A 16,153-nucleotide genomic window follows, 5' to 3' on the forward strand; every position below is an offset into this window, starting at 1 on the left:
ACACAGCTCAGCCTCACCGTGGTGAATGATGCTCTGGTCTAAAAGTTTTTGCATGATCTTGATGGCCGTGTCTCGGTCTGACGCCTCCTTGTGTTCGATCAGCCAATCAATGAGTTCTTTGGCCACAAAACAGTTTGGGTAAGTTCGCAGGTGGTGCCGCCGGTCCTTGATCACCTTCCCCTCGTGGAGCCGCAGCCTGGAGGAGGAGAGGAGAAAACATTTCATGAGAATTTTTGGATATATTCTCAACATTCTCAAATTCCACAATTTAATGTGACATATATCCATTTTATGACTGTTTACTTACTTCACGCTATTGTAACGTTATCTTTGCCTCCAACCCTAGCAGTTTTTCATCCTTAAGTTACTTCACTTTTAACAGTTAGCTTAGTACATACTATATTTATCGCTCATTTCGTATACAGTGTTTTTGAAGATTTTGATAATCTCATCGGTGTCTTGGATAACCATTAGCACCATTAGCTAGCTAGCATTGTCATCTTCATTCAAGCTTGACAGAACGAAAATAAAACTCACTAAAACCGTCTTGGCTTGTCTTTCAACTTCTCCAACAATCAGAAAGTCTGCCCAAACCAAGGTTGGTGATTGTTGGAGCAGTGGAAAGATGAGCCAAGACATTTTTGGTGAGTTTTATGTTCTTTGTATTTAGAATGAATGAAGATGACGATGCTAGCTAGCTAATGTCACTAACAGTTCTCTAAGACACTCAGGTAAGTATCCAAATGGCCCAAAACACTATACAAAGTACAGATGAATAGCAAACTAACTGTGAAAAGGGAGGTAACTAACTTAAGGATGAAAAATCACAGCGTTTTTTAGGCAAAAGTAACTTTATTATAGCATTGATAGGAAGTAAACAGACATGCGGCTTTTAAAACTGATATACGTCATGCGCTACGTTGAGCAAGTAGATAATTACTGAAGTGTTAGATGAAGGCTAAACTTTTGGTTCATCACCAAAAGAATAAGTGATGACTCCATGAATGCTTCACCTTCTACAAAATAAAGCATTACCATTATTATAAAGCATTATTCCCTATTTTAGTTATCTATGTGAGCTGCGTGTCGTAACTTAGTTTATAAGATAAAATATGATTTACCTAAAGAGCAAACAGACCATTCATACAAGGTCAAATCTATGTTTGTGGCATCAGACAGAACACATCAGTCCTTGAGGTTAATGCTATTCAAACACCATCTGCAGGGATTTATAATGTGACTATATCGCATGATGACATGACAACCCTCTCATGCTTCTATAGTTGGCCTAGATAATGGTTTCACATCATCAAGGTGACCTCTTCCTGAACCTCAGTATTGTGAAACAGCCCACTGCAGCCTTAGCCAAGCTTCCTGCAGCTAGCTAGTTCCACTCCACGCTGAGCCTGTGTGCAGCTGGCTAGCATCACTCCGGATTAGCAATGACAGCCCTGGTCCAAGACTGCCCAGCAAGTACCCACACACTGTTCTGCCAAGACCCGAGATGGGCAAACAAGTTACAGACTTCCCTTCCAGCCAGGCCTAGCATCATCCTCTCCTCCTCTTTCTCTCTAGCTTCTGAGAATTTCGGTCTAATAAGCACATAAATCATCTCAAATGGGGCTGGAAGAAAAATCATCCATCTTGGTGGATCGTTAAAAGAGGTTGTCGTGGTAGGTGTTCTTCTCTGTAACAGCATTTCTTTAAGTTGTGCTGGATCAAACAATGGCAAGCAGGGGTGTTTCTGAATGAGTCTCCCAGTATGACTATAATGATGCTGAGCCCCAGGCTGAAAACATTCACCGAGCCTGGCTCTCTGTCACAGTCTGCCCTGGTACAACAAATGGCTTATTCACAACTATGAACTGGTCACAGGACTTACTACAGCAGCTGCATTTGTCTGTGTGCCATGGTATCTGTCTTTCTGTCTGTTTTCTGCCCTGAAGCACATCTGCTCCAACATATAAGCAGTCGACACGAGGGGACATTGTTATCAGTACCAGGAACTATGTCAGTCTTGTTCCATGCTTGACTTGTGATAGAGTGATCAAACAAAGGTGTGGATCACGTTTGGGCTTTTATACCACCAGTGTTTCCAATCAGGTCTAATTTGATTTTTATCACAAGATAAAATTGACTGTGACTCAATGCCTGCGATCAATTCAGCCCAAAGGATAAAATTAAAGCAGGGAGTCAAGGTAAAACACTAAGGGAGAACATCAATCATTAAACTGCCCAGTGTGTGGAATAATAGCCTCCAGCCATGCTAGTAGCTATGAGAGACTGCACTAAGGCACAGCAGTGCTTTGACCTAATATGTTCAGAATAAAAATGCAACATGCTGTTAATAGGCAGGTATGTTTACTGTGTTCATTTAGTTTCATCATCGTTTAACATGATAGCATTCTAATATTTGTTAATTAGCACTAAGAAGAAACGCAGCTGAAGCTGGTGGGAATGTCATTGGTTTTGCATGTATTTGGTCAAGTACTGGACAAATATAACTTGTGAACTGACTGCAAAAGCTGCTTCTGTCCCCATCTATTTTGTAACCAATCTTGACATCTTATGACTACCATCTTGTACTTATTTCTTATCTCAACCTTTATGTACGTTGTTTGGATATACGCCTGTAAATGCACTAGATGAAAGTTTATCCTGAGGAGGACACATCCAGTATGACTTAAAGAGAGACAAGGAATAGGAGAAAGACAAGTCTTAGTCTTTTTTTTTAACTGAAGGCCACATGTTATCATTAAGTTATGTTTTAAAGGAAGAAATTAAATTGCAGCACTAGTATTGGTGAGAATTGTAGTATCCCAGCTGGATGAAAAGACTTTCATTGTTAAAGATAGTATAGATAGTTGTTACTCGAGACATGCTGCTAGCGTGGCTTAAAAAGCTCTCAGGCCTACTGCTGTGTCTGTAGAACAGGCAGAAAGAGGTTCAGTGACAGAGAACGAGTGTTGTATGTCACAACCTCAAGTCCTTTCCCCCAGAACAGCAACTTCTCAGAGCACTCAGGGACAGCCACCCCAACCAACCCTTCGTTCACTGACACCAGCCACACTGCCAGCTGGCAGCCTCAGTATACAGCTGTGCCAGGGACACTAACATACACACAAACACACAGTTTTACAATGACAAACAGGAAAACACACACCGGTGATAAGCAAAACAACACAGAAAAGTACGACCAGACACAAACTGTTCTCTGGAGGCGATAACTGTTACTTTTTATGGCTCTTCAGAACAGGACGAGATTTCAGTGTGTACTTCTTCAAAAACAATAAAAGCTCTTACTCAGTTTATCCCACCCAGCTGGAAAACACAATTCAGTGGCATATTTCCTTGTAGCTCAGTGGGGGGGCTGAAATTCCAGGCATTGATGCCATGCTTCACCTACTGAGCCTCTATTCACTGCTGGGAGCGCGAGCCAGAGAACACCACCGGGGTTAGGGGCCTTTCTTTACGTACAGTAGGTCAAAGGGTGCAGCATGTCAACAACACTGCCAAGGTTAGCAGCACAATCGCCTGATAATGATACAGGGTTAGTGAGTTGATCAGTCCCTGTGTAGCTCAAAGAGCACTGTATTACTGGAGCAGCAAAAATCACTCATGTGTTCAAGCCCAGAAATAGCAAAGCAAAAGAGGATCCTGCAGCAGTGAGCACGGGGAGAGTTGTGCATGTGTGGACTCCTCTTTGTTTGGTAGTGCGTGCTGGTGCAGCAGAGCTGAAACTGGGAGGGAGAGGTACATGCATGATGATTAACCTGCTGTCATGTTTACAACACCCAGTTTTCTCATAAAGTGTGTCGTGTCCTGTCATGCCCTCATCCATCCTGATCTGGGCCACAAAAACATGCAGGATTAAGCATGAATACTAATTAAATAAGGATTATTTATTTCAGACACGATTTACTTATTATCACATGTATTAATGACTAATCATCAGAATGGATGGGTTATGAGAAGATGGGCCCCTGGGCACAGAAATGTAATAGGTCCCCCACTTCTCTTTCATAGGTGCAAGACACCCAGACTGAAAATGACAAAAAATGACAATCTTCTTGTAGTCTTTTGTGTTTCTTTGCAGTCATTTTCTGTTTCTTTGTAGTTGATTTATTGCACTTTGTAATAATTTAAGGTCTGTAATAATTTTGCACCTCTTTGTCTTATTCTGTTTCTCTGTAGTTATTTTGCTTTTTGCATTTTGCATCCCTTCACATTTAGAGGTAGCCTTTTTTTGTGTGTCTTTCAGTGACATTTTGCAGATGAACCTCGGGGCTCCCTGACCCCTTGAACCTCTGAGCTTGTACCTGATAGCCCACCCACGATTGTCAGGTGTATTCATGAGTAGTTACCAGGTGTATTCAAATTTGGTGTTCAGTTTATTGACAGATCCAGAAAGAAATGCCACAAACTTCCCTCAGTGTGTGAGCCGCAGGACACCCAGAGTCAGCGGGGCGTCCTGACCAGACAGACCGACCTACCTCAGCTGCTCTCCAGTGACGAGCACCTCGGCCAGCCGCTCCAGCTCTGCAGCCTTCTTCTGCATGGTGTTCCCGATGCCGTCCATCTCTCTGCTAACACATGAAGCACAGACCCACCCGGGTGTGTTTTTTGTTGCCAAACAGACACACACACAAAGACATCATTCAGCACAGAGAAAATGCACCAATGTTGCATTTTTGTAAATGACTAAAAATGCTGTGCAGCAAAACGTGCACCAGTTGACAAATACACAGAAAAGGGGGAGGACTGTATTGAAAAACAAAGGCATGCACACATCCACGCGGTGATGATTTCACACAATAAACAAAACACTGACACCTCGGTTTTTAACTCACCCTTCAAACACCATGGAGAGCGAAAAGAAGAGTTTATCAGTTATTCCTTTGAATTAACGAGCATCGGATTTAATCCATGTCAGGAAACATATGCAACAATGCAGCCGGTCACAAGTCACAGCCCAGCCTCAGCAGCTCCATCGGTCCACTTTTAATTCCACGAAAACCTCCAAACGTCTGCACACTCACACAATAATGCATGCACGCTACATTCCCTAAATGAATCCCTCTATATATTTATCCGGTGTTGTTGTTGTTGTTGTTGTTGTTGATGCAGTGTCTTTGCAGTGCCTCTCAGCGGGCCGCCTCGGTTTGTTTGACACTGACACACAACACACTAAAAGGGATGAATGCACGTTTTTCTCCACGGCGCAGCCAGTGCCCATCCACAGAGCCCCCGCATTGGGAGGACTCTGCTGTCGTCACTGGGGGAGTTAACCGGAGGGGCGGGGTCACAGAAACATGTGAGTGCGCTCGATTCACTCGCCGCCTAGTGCAGGAAAGAATCACAGGGGCGGGACAGGTGGGGCATTGGATGTAATTTTACCATAATAATGGAGTTTGTACACCTCTCTATATAAAATGTGGACTTACAATGTAAAACATAGATCATGCAATGTAACATGCATCTAATGTAATAGCAAACACACACATGAATTTTCTTTAAACTAAAAGCACAAAGTCAAGTTTTTTTCTGAAAAGATTGTAGCCTATTTGTCAACAATAATCATATCTGTTTGTCTTACATTCCACAAAAGTGAATATGTCTCCAGTATTTTTTAAATTTAGTTTTAGAAATAGGTATGTGAGCTTTTCTCCTTCCCACTCAAATCTGCATCCAGTTGGCTTTTGGTGGTTAGGTCTGATTTATATTTAAGGTCAAAACTCTGAAGTTGGGGTGTATGTGACATTCTGTTTCATACCTACATGATTTAAATGTTGTTTGTAGTGTCGGAAGAAGTGCTCATATTTTTTACTTCAGTAAAAGTAGTAATACTGCAGTGTACAAATACAAAAGTACAATAAATAAAAGTGCAGAAATATCAGTATTAAAATATATTTGAAATACCAAAAGTCCTCATTATGCAGAATAGCCAATTTCAGAATAAAAGAATGAAAGAAAGAACCAGGCTATTATATTACTGGATTGTAGTGATGCATTAATGTGTTAATTTCTTTCATGTTCCAGCAAATAAGGATGGAACTAATTTCAGCTACTTTATAGGCTGCTGCTGGGTTAATTAATCTATGATAATACATCATCTTTTATTAGTTGACTTATATTTTGAAATGAAAATCCAAGCCTTTGAGGTAAGTGTAACTAAAGTCAAATAAATATAGTGGAGTAAAAAGTACAATATCAGCTTCCAAAATGTAGTGGAGTAGAAGTATAAAGCAGCAAGTAGCATTGTTGAGTCCCAGGATGTCAAATACTGACGTCGTGGGTTGTAAGTGATTATTGAAAGGGAGGGGATTATGTTATATGAGTCTATATTATGTCATGAGTCATTACTACTATGCCATTAAGTTCAGCACTTGATTAAATGTATTTAATTTTCTTTACGACTGGTCATTTGTTATGTGTTTCATAATGACCCTGATGAAGACGGTGGTGTAACAATAAAGTTGTTCTATACTACATGTGTGGCTGCACCTTGACCCCTTTAGATGTTTCTCACATCTCCCTGCACCTTGGAAATAAGTGAGGTTGTGCTAGAAACCCCTAGTCTAGTCAGTTTTTTTTGCAAAACTGCTGAAAATGTGAACATGCTAACTCTGAGTAGCTTAGATTTACACTGAGTGCACCAGAAATCCAAATTTTGAGCTTTTCGTTGCTGATTCCCAACAGGATAGCTTGTGAGTCAGCATCAGCAAAATGAGCTTGTTTTCCTGTGAGATTAGTGGGAGTTCATCTGCCTGAACGTCCTGTTACTACACTGATTTATTTACTTCAATATACTTTATATGTTTGAATGCAACTCCAAATCTCCTTTACAGTAATGATTTATTTTTTAAAAACTGTTATTTTTTTTATAATATTATAATAAATGACATATCTTGATCAACACACAAGGACTAATAGCTCTTTGGACTATCCAACAGAGATCATAAGTTATGTGGACAGGCTCACATGTAAATAAAAGAATACAGAAATGCCTCTAGACACAGAGGCTGGCACACAATACAGGACACAATACAGGATTTTAATGTTTGAGACTAATTTAAATGTAAAGTGTCACAAATATTATGTAGAGGATGTAGACAGTATAACTGGTGCACATTAGCCTGCTATTCACAACATGTGAAACAGGCAAATTCCTGTATCTGAAGTGAATATAAAACCAACGCATCCACCAGGACAGATGAAGTCATCTGGCTGCTCATTGGCTACACTGGTAAATGTGTATGTGTGTGTATGTATTCTGCAGAGTATTGGTCTTTTGTGAATGTTCTCATATTTAATAGTTTCTATCTTACATCTATGGAAGACCACATAACATAATAATGTGTTTACCTGAGAGGCAAAGTGTTAAAGACAAAACCCACAGTGCAGAGTACCTGTCATAGATATAACTGGGCCTTCACCACAGTGAATCATCAGTTGTCCTGTACAAATATTTACAAACTCAATAAATAAAGGAAGACAACACTTCACTTATCTTGTTTTTTGGTGAACACCAGCACACAGGTAGCCAAATTCTCACACACACTCCCTACATTAATCCAGATGTGATCCAGCTAACGGGACAGATACTGTTGCTGGAGTCCTCTGTAAGCTCAGACATTAAAATATGTTGCAATACTTTTGCAAACGATGTGGGTGTGTGAGATAAGTAATAAATCAGCTAAACACGTACTGGGTTTTACTCATAATTTCCGTGAGATTCCAGCACAAATCAGTCAAGTCCTCCCACTGCTGCTAGAATCAACTCTCCCTTGCTCACTGCTCTCCTCTCTCTTCTCTCAGTCCTATGATCTAACAGCTGCCTGAAAAATGCAGATTAGCTGGAAAACCTGATACCAGAATATCAACTGAACATTACTGTTAATATGAGTAAATATAATGATAGATAATAATTTCATAGTCTGCCAGCATCGTCTAGCTGGGCAAATTCTAGTTGTGATTTTGCAATTGCTATCCTTATTCCATCCCTAGATTATGTTTGATATGATAGACCTGGTTGACTGGCAGCTAATTAGTGGTTTTCACTTCTTAATAACCTCTTAATATTATTTATAAAACATTCATGCTAATAAAGCATATAGAACTGGACTGATACTCAAAACTGTGACAGTGCCCTTTCATCATCCTCTCTGTGTGATGTGTCTAGCCACCCACTGATACTTCTGATAAGCTCCTAAGTATTGTTTTAACTATTATCTGATACATGGGTATTTAAGCTATTTTCAGGTCTAATTCACTGCATTTTCTTATTTGCATGCCCAATTTTGGGGGGGTTGATATATACACTTGGCTGCAGTATGTCTACCTCAAGTTTACTTGAAGATTTTTACAAACAGGTACCAGTATAGATGGCGTTTGTATACCATATTTTGCCAATCCCAAATGGAGAATTATTAAATAATACTAATACTACATACTGTCCACTACGGCACACCTCGCAGTCAGAGTATGTGTTGTTGTGTGTCTAGTCTTTCATTTTGCAATCCACCCTTCCTCCACCTGATGACTAGGTCAGCATTATCATCATCATCCACAACTGAGTCCGTCAGCTGTGCAGGAGGCTCTTCCTCATTGCGTTGGCTGACACAGATTTGGTGTTAACACAGGTTTGTGCACCTCAGGCTGTGCACCCACTGGATTTCCAGCTGCCTGTCATCTACTCTTCTTGATACACCAGAAGGGCTGGGTTTGAAGAGATTGCAGCCTGGCTGTTTTTAAATTCCCCTGGTCCAAAAATTCAGTCTACTCTGTTGTTACTTGTGCCTAAGTCTAACCGTTATAACTCTTTATAAGAAGCCGTTTACTTACAACTTGACAGTTTTATCTCTAGTAGGGCAGGAAGGTCATCACACAAAAAAAATCGTCTGGCTCATAGACTGTGTGTAAAATGAGTGAACCACAGATCAAGAGCTCCCCCCACAGGCCGTGGTGCAGAAGTGAAATCACTGACTAACTTTCCCTTTCTGTGCTCCTCAAAATAAGACAATAAAATGTTAAACAACAAGAACAGACATGCCACGGCACACAACATAAAATTTAAGAGTAAACTTAAAACTTTATATAACCACTACATGTATTTCATTTAATGAATGCAGGAATGCTTTTGTTGAGAGTGAAAAACACTGCAGCCCGTTGGCCAAATCTGGCCCCTGATAGAGTGCTGTGTAGTCCTCCGAACATTTTCTAATTCACAGTGAAAATGAACTAATTGATACTGAGAATATTTTTTGGATTATTTATATATTAGTAAATGTCCAATAATGTTCCTTGGCTGTTATGTGGGAAGTTGAATAGTAACCTACACACTAAAAGAGTTTAGTCATGCTACTTGTCTGATCCCTGGCAGAAGTGGTTTATTGTTTATTAAAAATTTGAGTGATTGCATGATGGAGGAGCTTCCAGATATGTTTAATGTTATCAGAGTTATTAGAGCCAGACAGACATATTGGTCAGACAATATTATTGGCCCAATATTGACTAAGCACAACTATATTGGTCTGTATTGGTATTGGTATATTTTGTCCAATTTTTTTATTCTAGAAAAACAATGCAGATTCCTCTTCTTATCTATTTATTATTATTATCTATTTTTACAGGCAGCATTTAATGTATATGTGTTCCTTTTCTTTATTCAAGTTCCTTTAATGTTTTTTATTTTTGTTATAGTTATAATATTGTTAGAATTATTAAAAGTGCCCTGACACACACACACACACACACACACACACACACACACACACACACACACACACACACACACACATATAACTTTCAAATGTAACCTAACCTGAACACAATAAAGAACTTCAAAGAAACGTGTTATTGGCCCTATTTATTTTTTTCATATAAATACTTAATATTTACAAACAAATACTATTCATACGACAAACAAGAAAACGATTTGTTAAAATAGTATTCATTTTTGGTTATAACTAGGCCCTGGCCTACTGTCATTTTGTATAAGTGACAAAACAACTTGTCTTTCCATGCTTTACAGAGCTGTGGAATGCTACAAAACAGGAGAGGGGGCCTGTGTCGGTGTACTGACACTGTTGAGCTCACATTTGCATGAAAACCTGTTGCATGTATCCAAACTAACCATATAGCCTGTTGGGAGGATGCACTACTTTAAGTATGGAGACTGCTGATTGGCTGAGGGCAAAATGCCTCTGAGACATGTAACGAGTATTATCTTTGACTGATGATCAGAGTTGTACTCAACAAGCGCTTGCATTGATCTACCAATATGATCAGGTAATTTCTATGTATCTGTGAATTTTATTCCTCTTATATTAAGCTGTTTTCTGCAGGTCCTTAGAGAACTGTGATATTGTATATAAGTAATGTGTTTCCTTGTTTGATTTAAAATTTGTGTTACTGATACTGCATATTTTCACTGTGCGTGCTTACTGTCACAGTAATGTAAAGTAGAGAACAGATTGTGACCTGATGATAGCTCACCAAAAGTCTTTTACAGATCATCCTAAGGGGGACATTTTATTTCATTTTATTTTTATTTAGATAAGTAATCTCATTGAGACACAGGGTCTAACTGTCAAGAGAGATCTCGTTCAGTAATGATCTAAAATATAAAGACTGTGAAGGGTTCCCTTCATGGTATGAAACAAAATTAGCAAAAAAATGAAATCAGTGGTCTCTGTTTAAGCCAGAATGCATCCCAGAGTTCAACCCAAAGTTAATGCAAGGGTTCAGTGATTTAGCCAAGTCGATCATTTATGTTTCAAAGTTACAGTCTTTATAGTAGAACATTCCTTCTTTGTGTTTTCCCACATTGTTGTTGTTGTTTTTTTTTTTGTTTTTTTTTTGCTGCAAAGGATATACCCTGTATTTGACAGATATCAGGTTTGTGTAGTGAAGAACTGATAGCTCAGACTGTTAGTTTTCTCAAGTTTGGTTTAGTTTCTAACTTAATGGTCCACTTAGAAGCCTACAACAAGTCATAGTGCTCTGACTGACCGCCTGTGAGTGCTTTGGGATGGGGGAGGAGCTCTCAGTAGCACCCGCTGGTAGTTGAGGACAGTAACCGCAGAACGATATGTGCTTTTACGGCAGAGTCTCCAAAACACCAGAAAAGTCTCCTATAATACCAGAAAAAGTCGTTAGATTTGTCGCTAGTCGCTTTTGACAAAAAAAGTGGATTTGGGAGAGGAGGGAAGGAGAGAGAGAGAGAATCCAAGAGGATTTGGAAAGTCGCCAGATTTAGTGAGAAAGTCGCCAAGTTGGTAACACCAGCCCCTGGGGTTATTGGAAATGCTTGCAGCAGCAGGGAAGAAAAAGTGTGTGTAGACCCAGAACATTTTCACATCTAAGTTGGTGACTTTAGAGTTTATTTCAACAAAACCAGCATTTGTAATTGTTGGAACAGTGGAAAGACTAAAAAAGAGTGTTTTGGTGAGTTTTATATTGTTTCTGTTGATTATTCCTTGTAAGTCCTTGTAAAGGAAAAAGGGATCTTTTTCTAAATACATATAAAAAATATATATACATGTTATACAATGGTTGCTGAAAACATGTGAAAAGACTTAGAGCAATGTAGCACTAAATTGAGGAGTTAGACCAAGAGACTGTTGTTTACGATTTCTGTGTTCAGGGTTTTTTGGGCAGAGTTGAAACATGGCTTGGTGATGCACTGGTGCCATGGTACCAATTTCTTCAATAGTCAATCTTAACAGATTTGGATCTGAAATCATTAATAGGTCATTCTGGAAGAAATGACCCCATAAACCCCTATTGCTTGAATATTATTCTTTAAAATATTATGTCAGACTGAGATAAGTTGATGAGAAAACTTTTCTTTTTTTTGGTCACTACAGAGTTTCAAGGAGGACGCAAACCAGAGCAAGAAAGTCCCTGCAGGTGGCAGCTGTTCTTCTTGTGGTCTATTTCTTGTGTTATCTGTGGACAGATAGCACTGACAACAAAAACATCCACCTACAAATTAATGAGAGAAAGGATTACAATCAAACAGAGCGGACCAACACAGGTGCCTCCTATGTGTACTCCTGGCCAAGATGTGAACAGAACATGTCTGCAGCCAATGTGACAGGCTTCAGCTCACTTCCTGGTCATATACAAGACTTTCTCTACTATAGACACTGTCGACATTTTCCCATGCTACTGGACATTCCTGACAAATGTGGAGGAGTTCATGGATCAGCAGACATCTTCCTTCTACTTGTCATTAAAAGCTCCCCTGTGAACCATGACCGCCGAGAGGTGCTGCGCAAAACCTGGGCTAAAGAGAGGTTACACAATGGCGTGTGGATTCGAAGGATCTTCATCTCAGGAACGATGGATACTGGCTTTGAGAAAATGAGACTGAACAAACTCCTAAAGTTGGAGCAACGCGAGTACAATGACATCCTCCAATGGGACTTTAGTGACACGTTCTACAACCTCACTTTGAAACAGATACTCTTCCTAGAATGGATGGAAAGAAACTGTCCACATGCTCACTTCCTGCTAAATGGTGATGATGACGTCTTTGCCAACACGCCCAAGATGGTTGAGTATCTCCAAAGTCTTAAGGACAATAATGGAAACAAGCATCTCTTTGCCGGCCATCTGATCCAGTATGTGGGGCCCATCAGAGAAGCGTGGAACAAGTATTTTGTTCCAGTTCAGGTGCAAGAGTCAGACTCATATCCCCCGTACTGTGGTGGAGGGGGCTTCCTGTTGTCTGGCTACACAGCTATGATCATATACAATATGTCCCACTCCATCCCCATTCTCCCCATTGATGATGTTTACATGGGAATGTGCCTGGCCCAAGCAGGACTTGGTCCTGAGTCCCATATGGGTGTGAAGACAGCAGGACTGCCCATTCCCTCCAATAAAGTAGATCAATTTGACCCTTGCTATTATAAAGAAATGTTGCTTGTTCACAGATTCCTTCCAGCAAACATGTATCTCATGTGGAACAGAATGCAAGACCCAAATATGAAATGCTGACATGCATCAAACTTTCAAAGTCTGAGACTGTGGGCCCCATGAAGACAAAAAGGTCTTACACTTGCTTAGTTTTGCTCAATTCTTGGTTGTGTATTGGGTGATTATTATGTTATTTGATCCCACAGACACTCAGCAATTGACCAAGACAACCTAATACTCTTCTTTGAACTAACTTCTGCCAACACAAAAAACATAAAAAGGTCTGTCCTGAAGTATTTATTAGTTTCTCACTCTGGGAAAGTGAGAAAAAGTAAAATTCTCTAAAGCCACTGTATCTCTGAACTATCTGTTTGACCACATCACACACAAATAGATTATTCTATGTGATCTCCTTTCAATAACTAATGTAACCACTAATGTGATAATTTTTCACTTCCATTCTCTGAGCCTCCCCTGAGGAGGCCCACCTCCCACTTTAAAAAAAAAACTCTAGTCCCAACAGTGACTTCTCACTGAAAGCAATGCAAAGTTTTGCTTTGTCTTACTTGCATCAGTTTTACCACTGGATCATTTTTGGAACTTTTGTGGACAAACTAGTTTTCAGTAAACAGTTGAGCATGGTTGGCTCATCTGTGGGTCGCTGCTGCAGACGGGCTGTGAGCCCCAGAGGTCCCCAGCTCTCGGCAGCTGTCTGTCGGCTGTGAGCCTCTGCTCTGCCTGGTCTTCTCCTGGCAACACTCAGCAAAAATGCCACAGTAGACTGAAAATATTTACAATGTTTTAAACTTCCACAAATAAATGATTGACATGACTTTCACAGTCACATTTTTACACAATCTTCATATGGAATCTACTTGCATGAAATGCATTTTATTCCTTTTCTGTGTGAACACACCACAATGCATTCAATTCAACAATGACAGCTGTGCCACAAATTCTGCATGTATTAAACCTAAAGTGGTGACCGCCCAATATAAGATAAATCATGTATATTACTGAGAATGTATCACGTTATGTTGTTGTACTGGGCTGCATCATGTTGAAAGCTGTTTCCACTATTCTCAACAGGGACTTAAATTACACTATTAATTAATAATTACCTACTTGATAAATACATGGTACGATAGGAAAACAGTGTTCACATAGTTATTACAATGAAATTGTTTATGGCATTATGCATTTTAAAATTATGAAAAATTACTGTACTTGTACTTACTCTATGCTCTAGACTTTAAATCAAGGTTTTAAATTTAAGGTAAAGGTTTTGAATTTTTATCAGTATGGTACATGGTGTTGTTGCTTGGGAAGAAACACAGCATTTGGCTAAGCCTGGGGAGAATGGTTTGCTTTCATAGCTATAACTATAAAATAGTATACATTTTTAAAATGATAAAATACTGGGAACAATAATGTAGTTTGGGGTCAAATGTAAGATCCATCTGATGATCAAAACTGGAGCAACGTGAGTACAAAAGTATAAAAAAGTGTGGGAAGCATGTGTGTATCGACTGTAAAATATAGTGGTTTCTTAATAATAAGAATGGTCAGCACACTGCAATATATGGCAATATTTATTCTAGTATATTTACACACTATAATCAGACAATCGTCACAATAGTACTATTAGGTGTAGACATTAAGTAGAGTGTCAAACATTTGTTTAATGAAAATGTGTGACCCTTGGATAAAGCTAAATAAGCCTGGCTAACACGCTAACCAATTGGATACATTCGACAGTAAGTTGCAGCTTATAGACTTTTGATTTCCTTTTTCTTGGAAAAATAGAACACAAGCTTGAAGTTATGGGCTAATACTCCGCACTAAAACTGAACTGCACTTAATCACCTGAAAAATAAATCCATGTTTCAGTAGCATAGCCCCACTGGCATCATACTCACTACCATGGATGTATTAGAAGAACTGGACCGCCACAGTGCCGTCCATTTAAAAAAATAATTTTGCAGTGACTGCCTCACATTTACACAGGTTCACATATAAATAAATATTGATGTTGCCGTATAACGTGTCCTTGTGTCCTCTGTGGTAACGATATAGGCATGTGAAGTTGGTGATTGCTGAAATAAATCCTCCCATAGACTCCAGACACTGGTGGTGGTGTTTGAGCACTCTGCTGAAACTGGGAGGCTTTTGAGGCTGACGAATCTGGGTGGTGATGGAGAGGTGGACAGCATAACAGCAGCATGAAGGAACTACAGGTGGAAAGAAAGTCACATTTAAAAAGATTGCAGACAGATTACAGGCTAACGATGAGGGTGTGTTGCTATGTTACCAGAGAAACGTGACCACCTGATTACAACAGCTGATAACACAGTTGACAGCCCCAGATAGTGATGACAAGGAAATTATGAGTGAGCATGCATGAGAGGAGTGAAAGGCACAATGATTGAGAAATAAACTATAGGCCTAAGCATGCAAAAGGATAATCTTTCTGAGTCAACGTTTGCTATGGCTTCATTTAAACTACCTGTAGTTTCAGGCATCAGGATCATAGTTTTTCATAACCTGCTTTCAATAGATCCTCTTTGCTGTTAGAATTAGGCTCCATTCACTGTTTAACATAGTTACCATTTATACAAATTATTCCCATCTTAGCCTTCCATACATCTTACTACACAATAATAATTTTGTTTAAATAGTGATGAGTCCCTCTAGTTTTAATGCAGAGCCTCCTTCTTCATTATATGTTACAGAAGTATGCAAATGTACTGTCTGCCAACAATGCTTATCCTAGTAATGATAGTACATGACGGCTGTATGACAAGTTCTTTTTTTGTTTGTTTGTATCTACTGACAACTATGACAGATGTTATGCCTGGTGTTCATGTTCATGTCCAGGAAACGTGTAGCAAGCACAATGAACCTCAGCGTCTTTGAGAATGTTGTCAAACTTCATTTCTGTTTGTATGAGTGTGGGAGACAAATCCTCCCTTCCGGATGTCCTCTGCTATGTTTTTTCACTATTATTTAATGTTTGCCTATACCCTGAGTTATCATAAGTTCATAACAAGCACCCCAAGCTTGGGACATTTTGGTCTCAGGGGCCCCAAAACCCCTTTCTGTCCTTCCCTTTTACTTTCCCTGTTTCTGGGGACGTGATGCAAATGCAAATATTAAGGCACAACAATTGCATAAACAGTCACACAAGTATGAAATTTGGCAGCATGTATCCTGAAACAAAGGGGAA

At 39.5% G+C, this 16,153-nt stretch overlaps 2 protein-coding genes across 3 annotated transcripts in view; one reads left to right on the forward strand and one right to left on the reverse strand.

Annotated features, from left to right (window-relative positions):
- deptor (DEP domain containing MTOR-interacting protein) overlaps window positions 1-5,137 on the reverse strand; it is a 36,067-nt gene extending 30,930 nt beyond the window's left edge. Inside the window, exons 1-3 of one of the 2 annotated variants that reach the window (XM_084726321.1) lie at window positions 4,851-5,137; window positions 4,494-4,583; window positions 18-196 (exon numbers count right to left, since the gene is read on the reverse strand). In XM_084726321.1, the coding sequence (XP_084582447.1) occupies window positions 18-196; window positions 4,494-4,583; window positions 4,851-4,864 (283 nt within the window). In that variant the 5' untranslated portion in view covers window positions 4,865-5,137. Of the gene's footprint in view, window positions 1-17; window positions 197-4,493; window positions 4,587-4,850 lie in introns of both variants that reach the window. The other variant, XM_084726320.1, reaches the window with a different exon arrangement.
- A 5,095-nt stretch (window positions 5,138-10,232) lies between these two features.
- On the forward strand, window positions 10,233-13,065 carry LOC146321258 (N-acetyllactosaminide beta-1,3-N-acetylglucosaminyltransferase 3-like). The gene is made up of 2 exons (XM_084725649.1): window positions 10,233-10,290; window positions 11,871-13,065. The coding sequence occupies exons 1-2, from the start codon at window positions 10,283-10,285 to the stop codon at window positions 13,006-13,008; spliced, it is 1,146 nt and encodes a 381-aa protein (XP_084581775.1). The 5' UTR covers window positions 10,233-10,282; the 3' UTR covers window positions 13,009-13,065.
- Window positions 13,066-16,153: the final 3,088 nt, after the last annotated feature.

This window comes from Lutjanus erythropterus, chromosome 9, assembly GCF_056507025.1.
Source record: "Lutjanus erythropterus isolate fLutEry1 chromosome 9, fLutEry1.hap2, whole genome shotgun sequence".
NCBI classification, from domain to species: Eukaryota; Metazoa; Chordata; class Actinopteri; order Lutjaniformes; family Lutjanidae; genus Lutjanus; species Lutjanus erythropterus.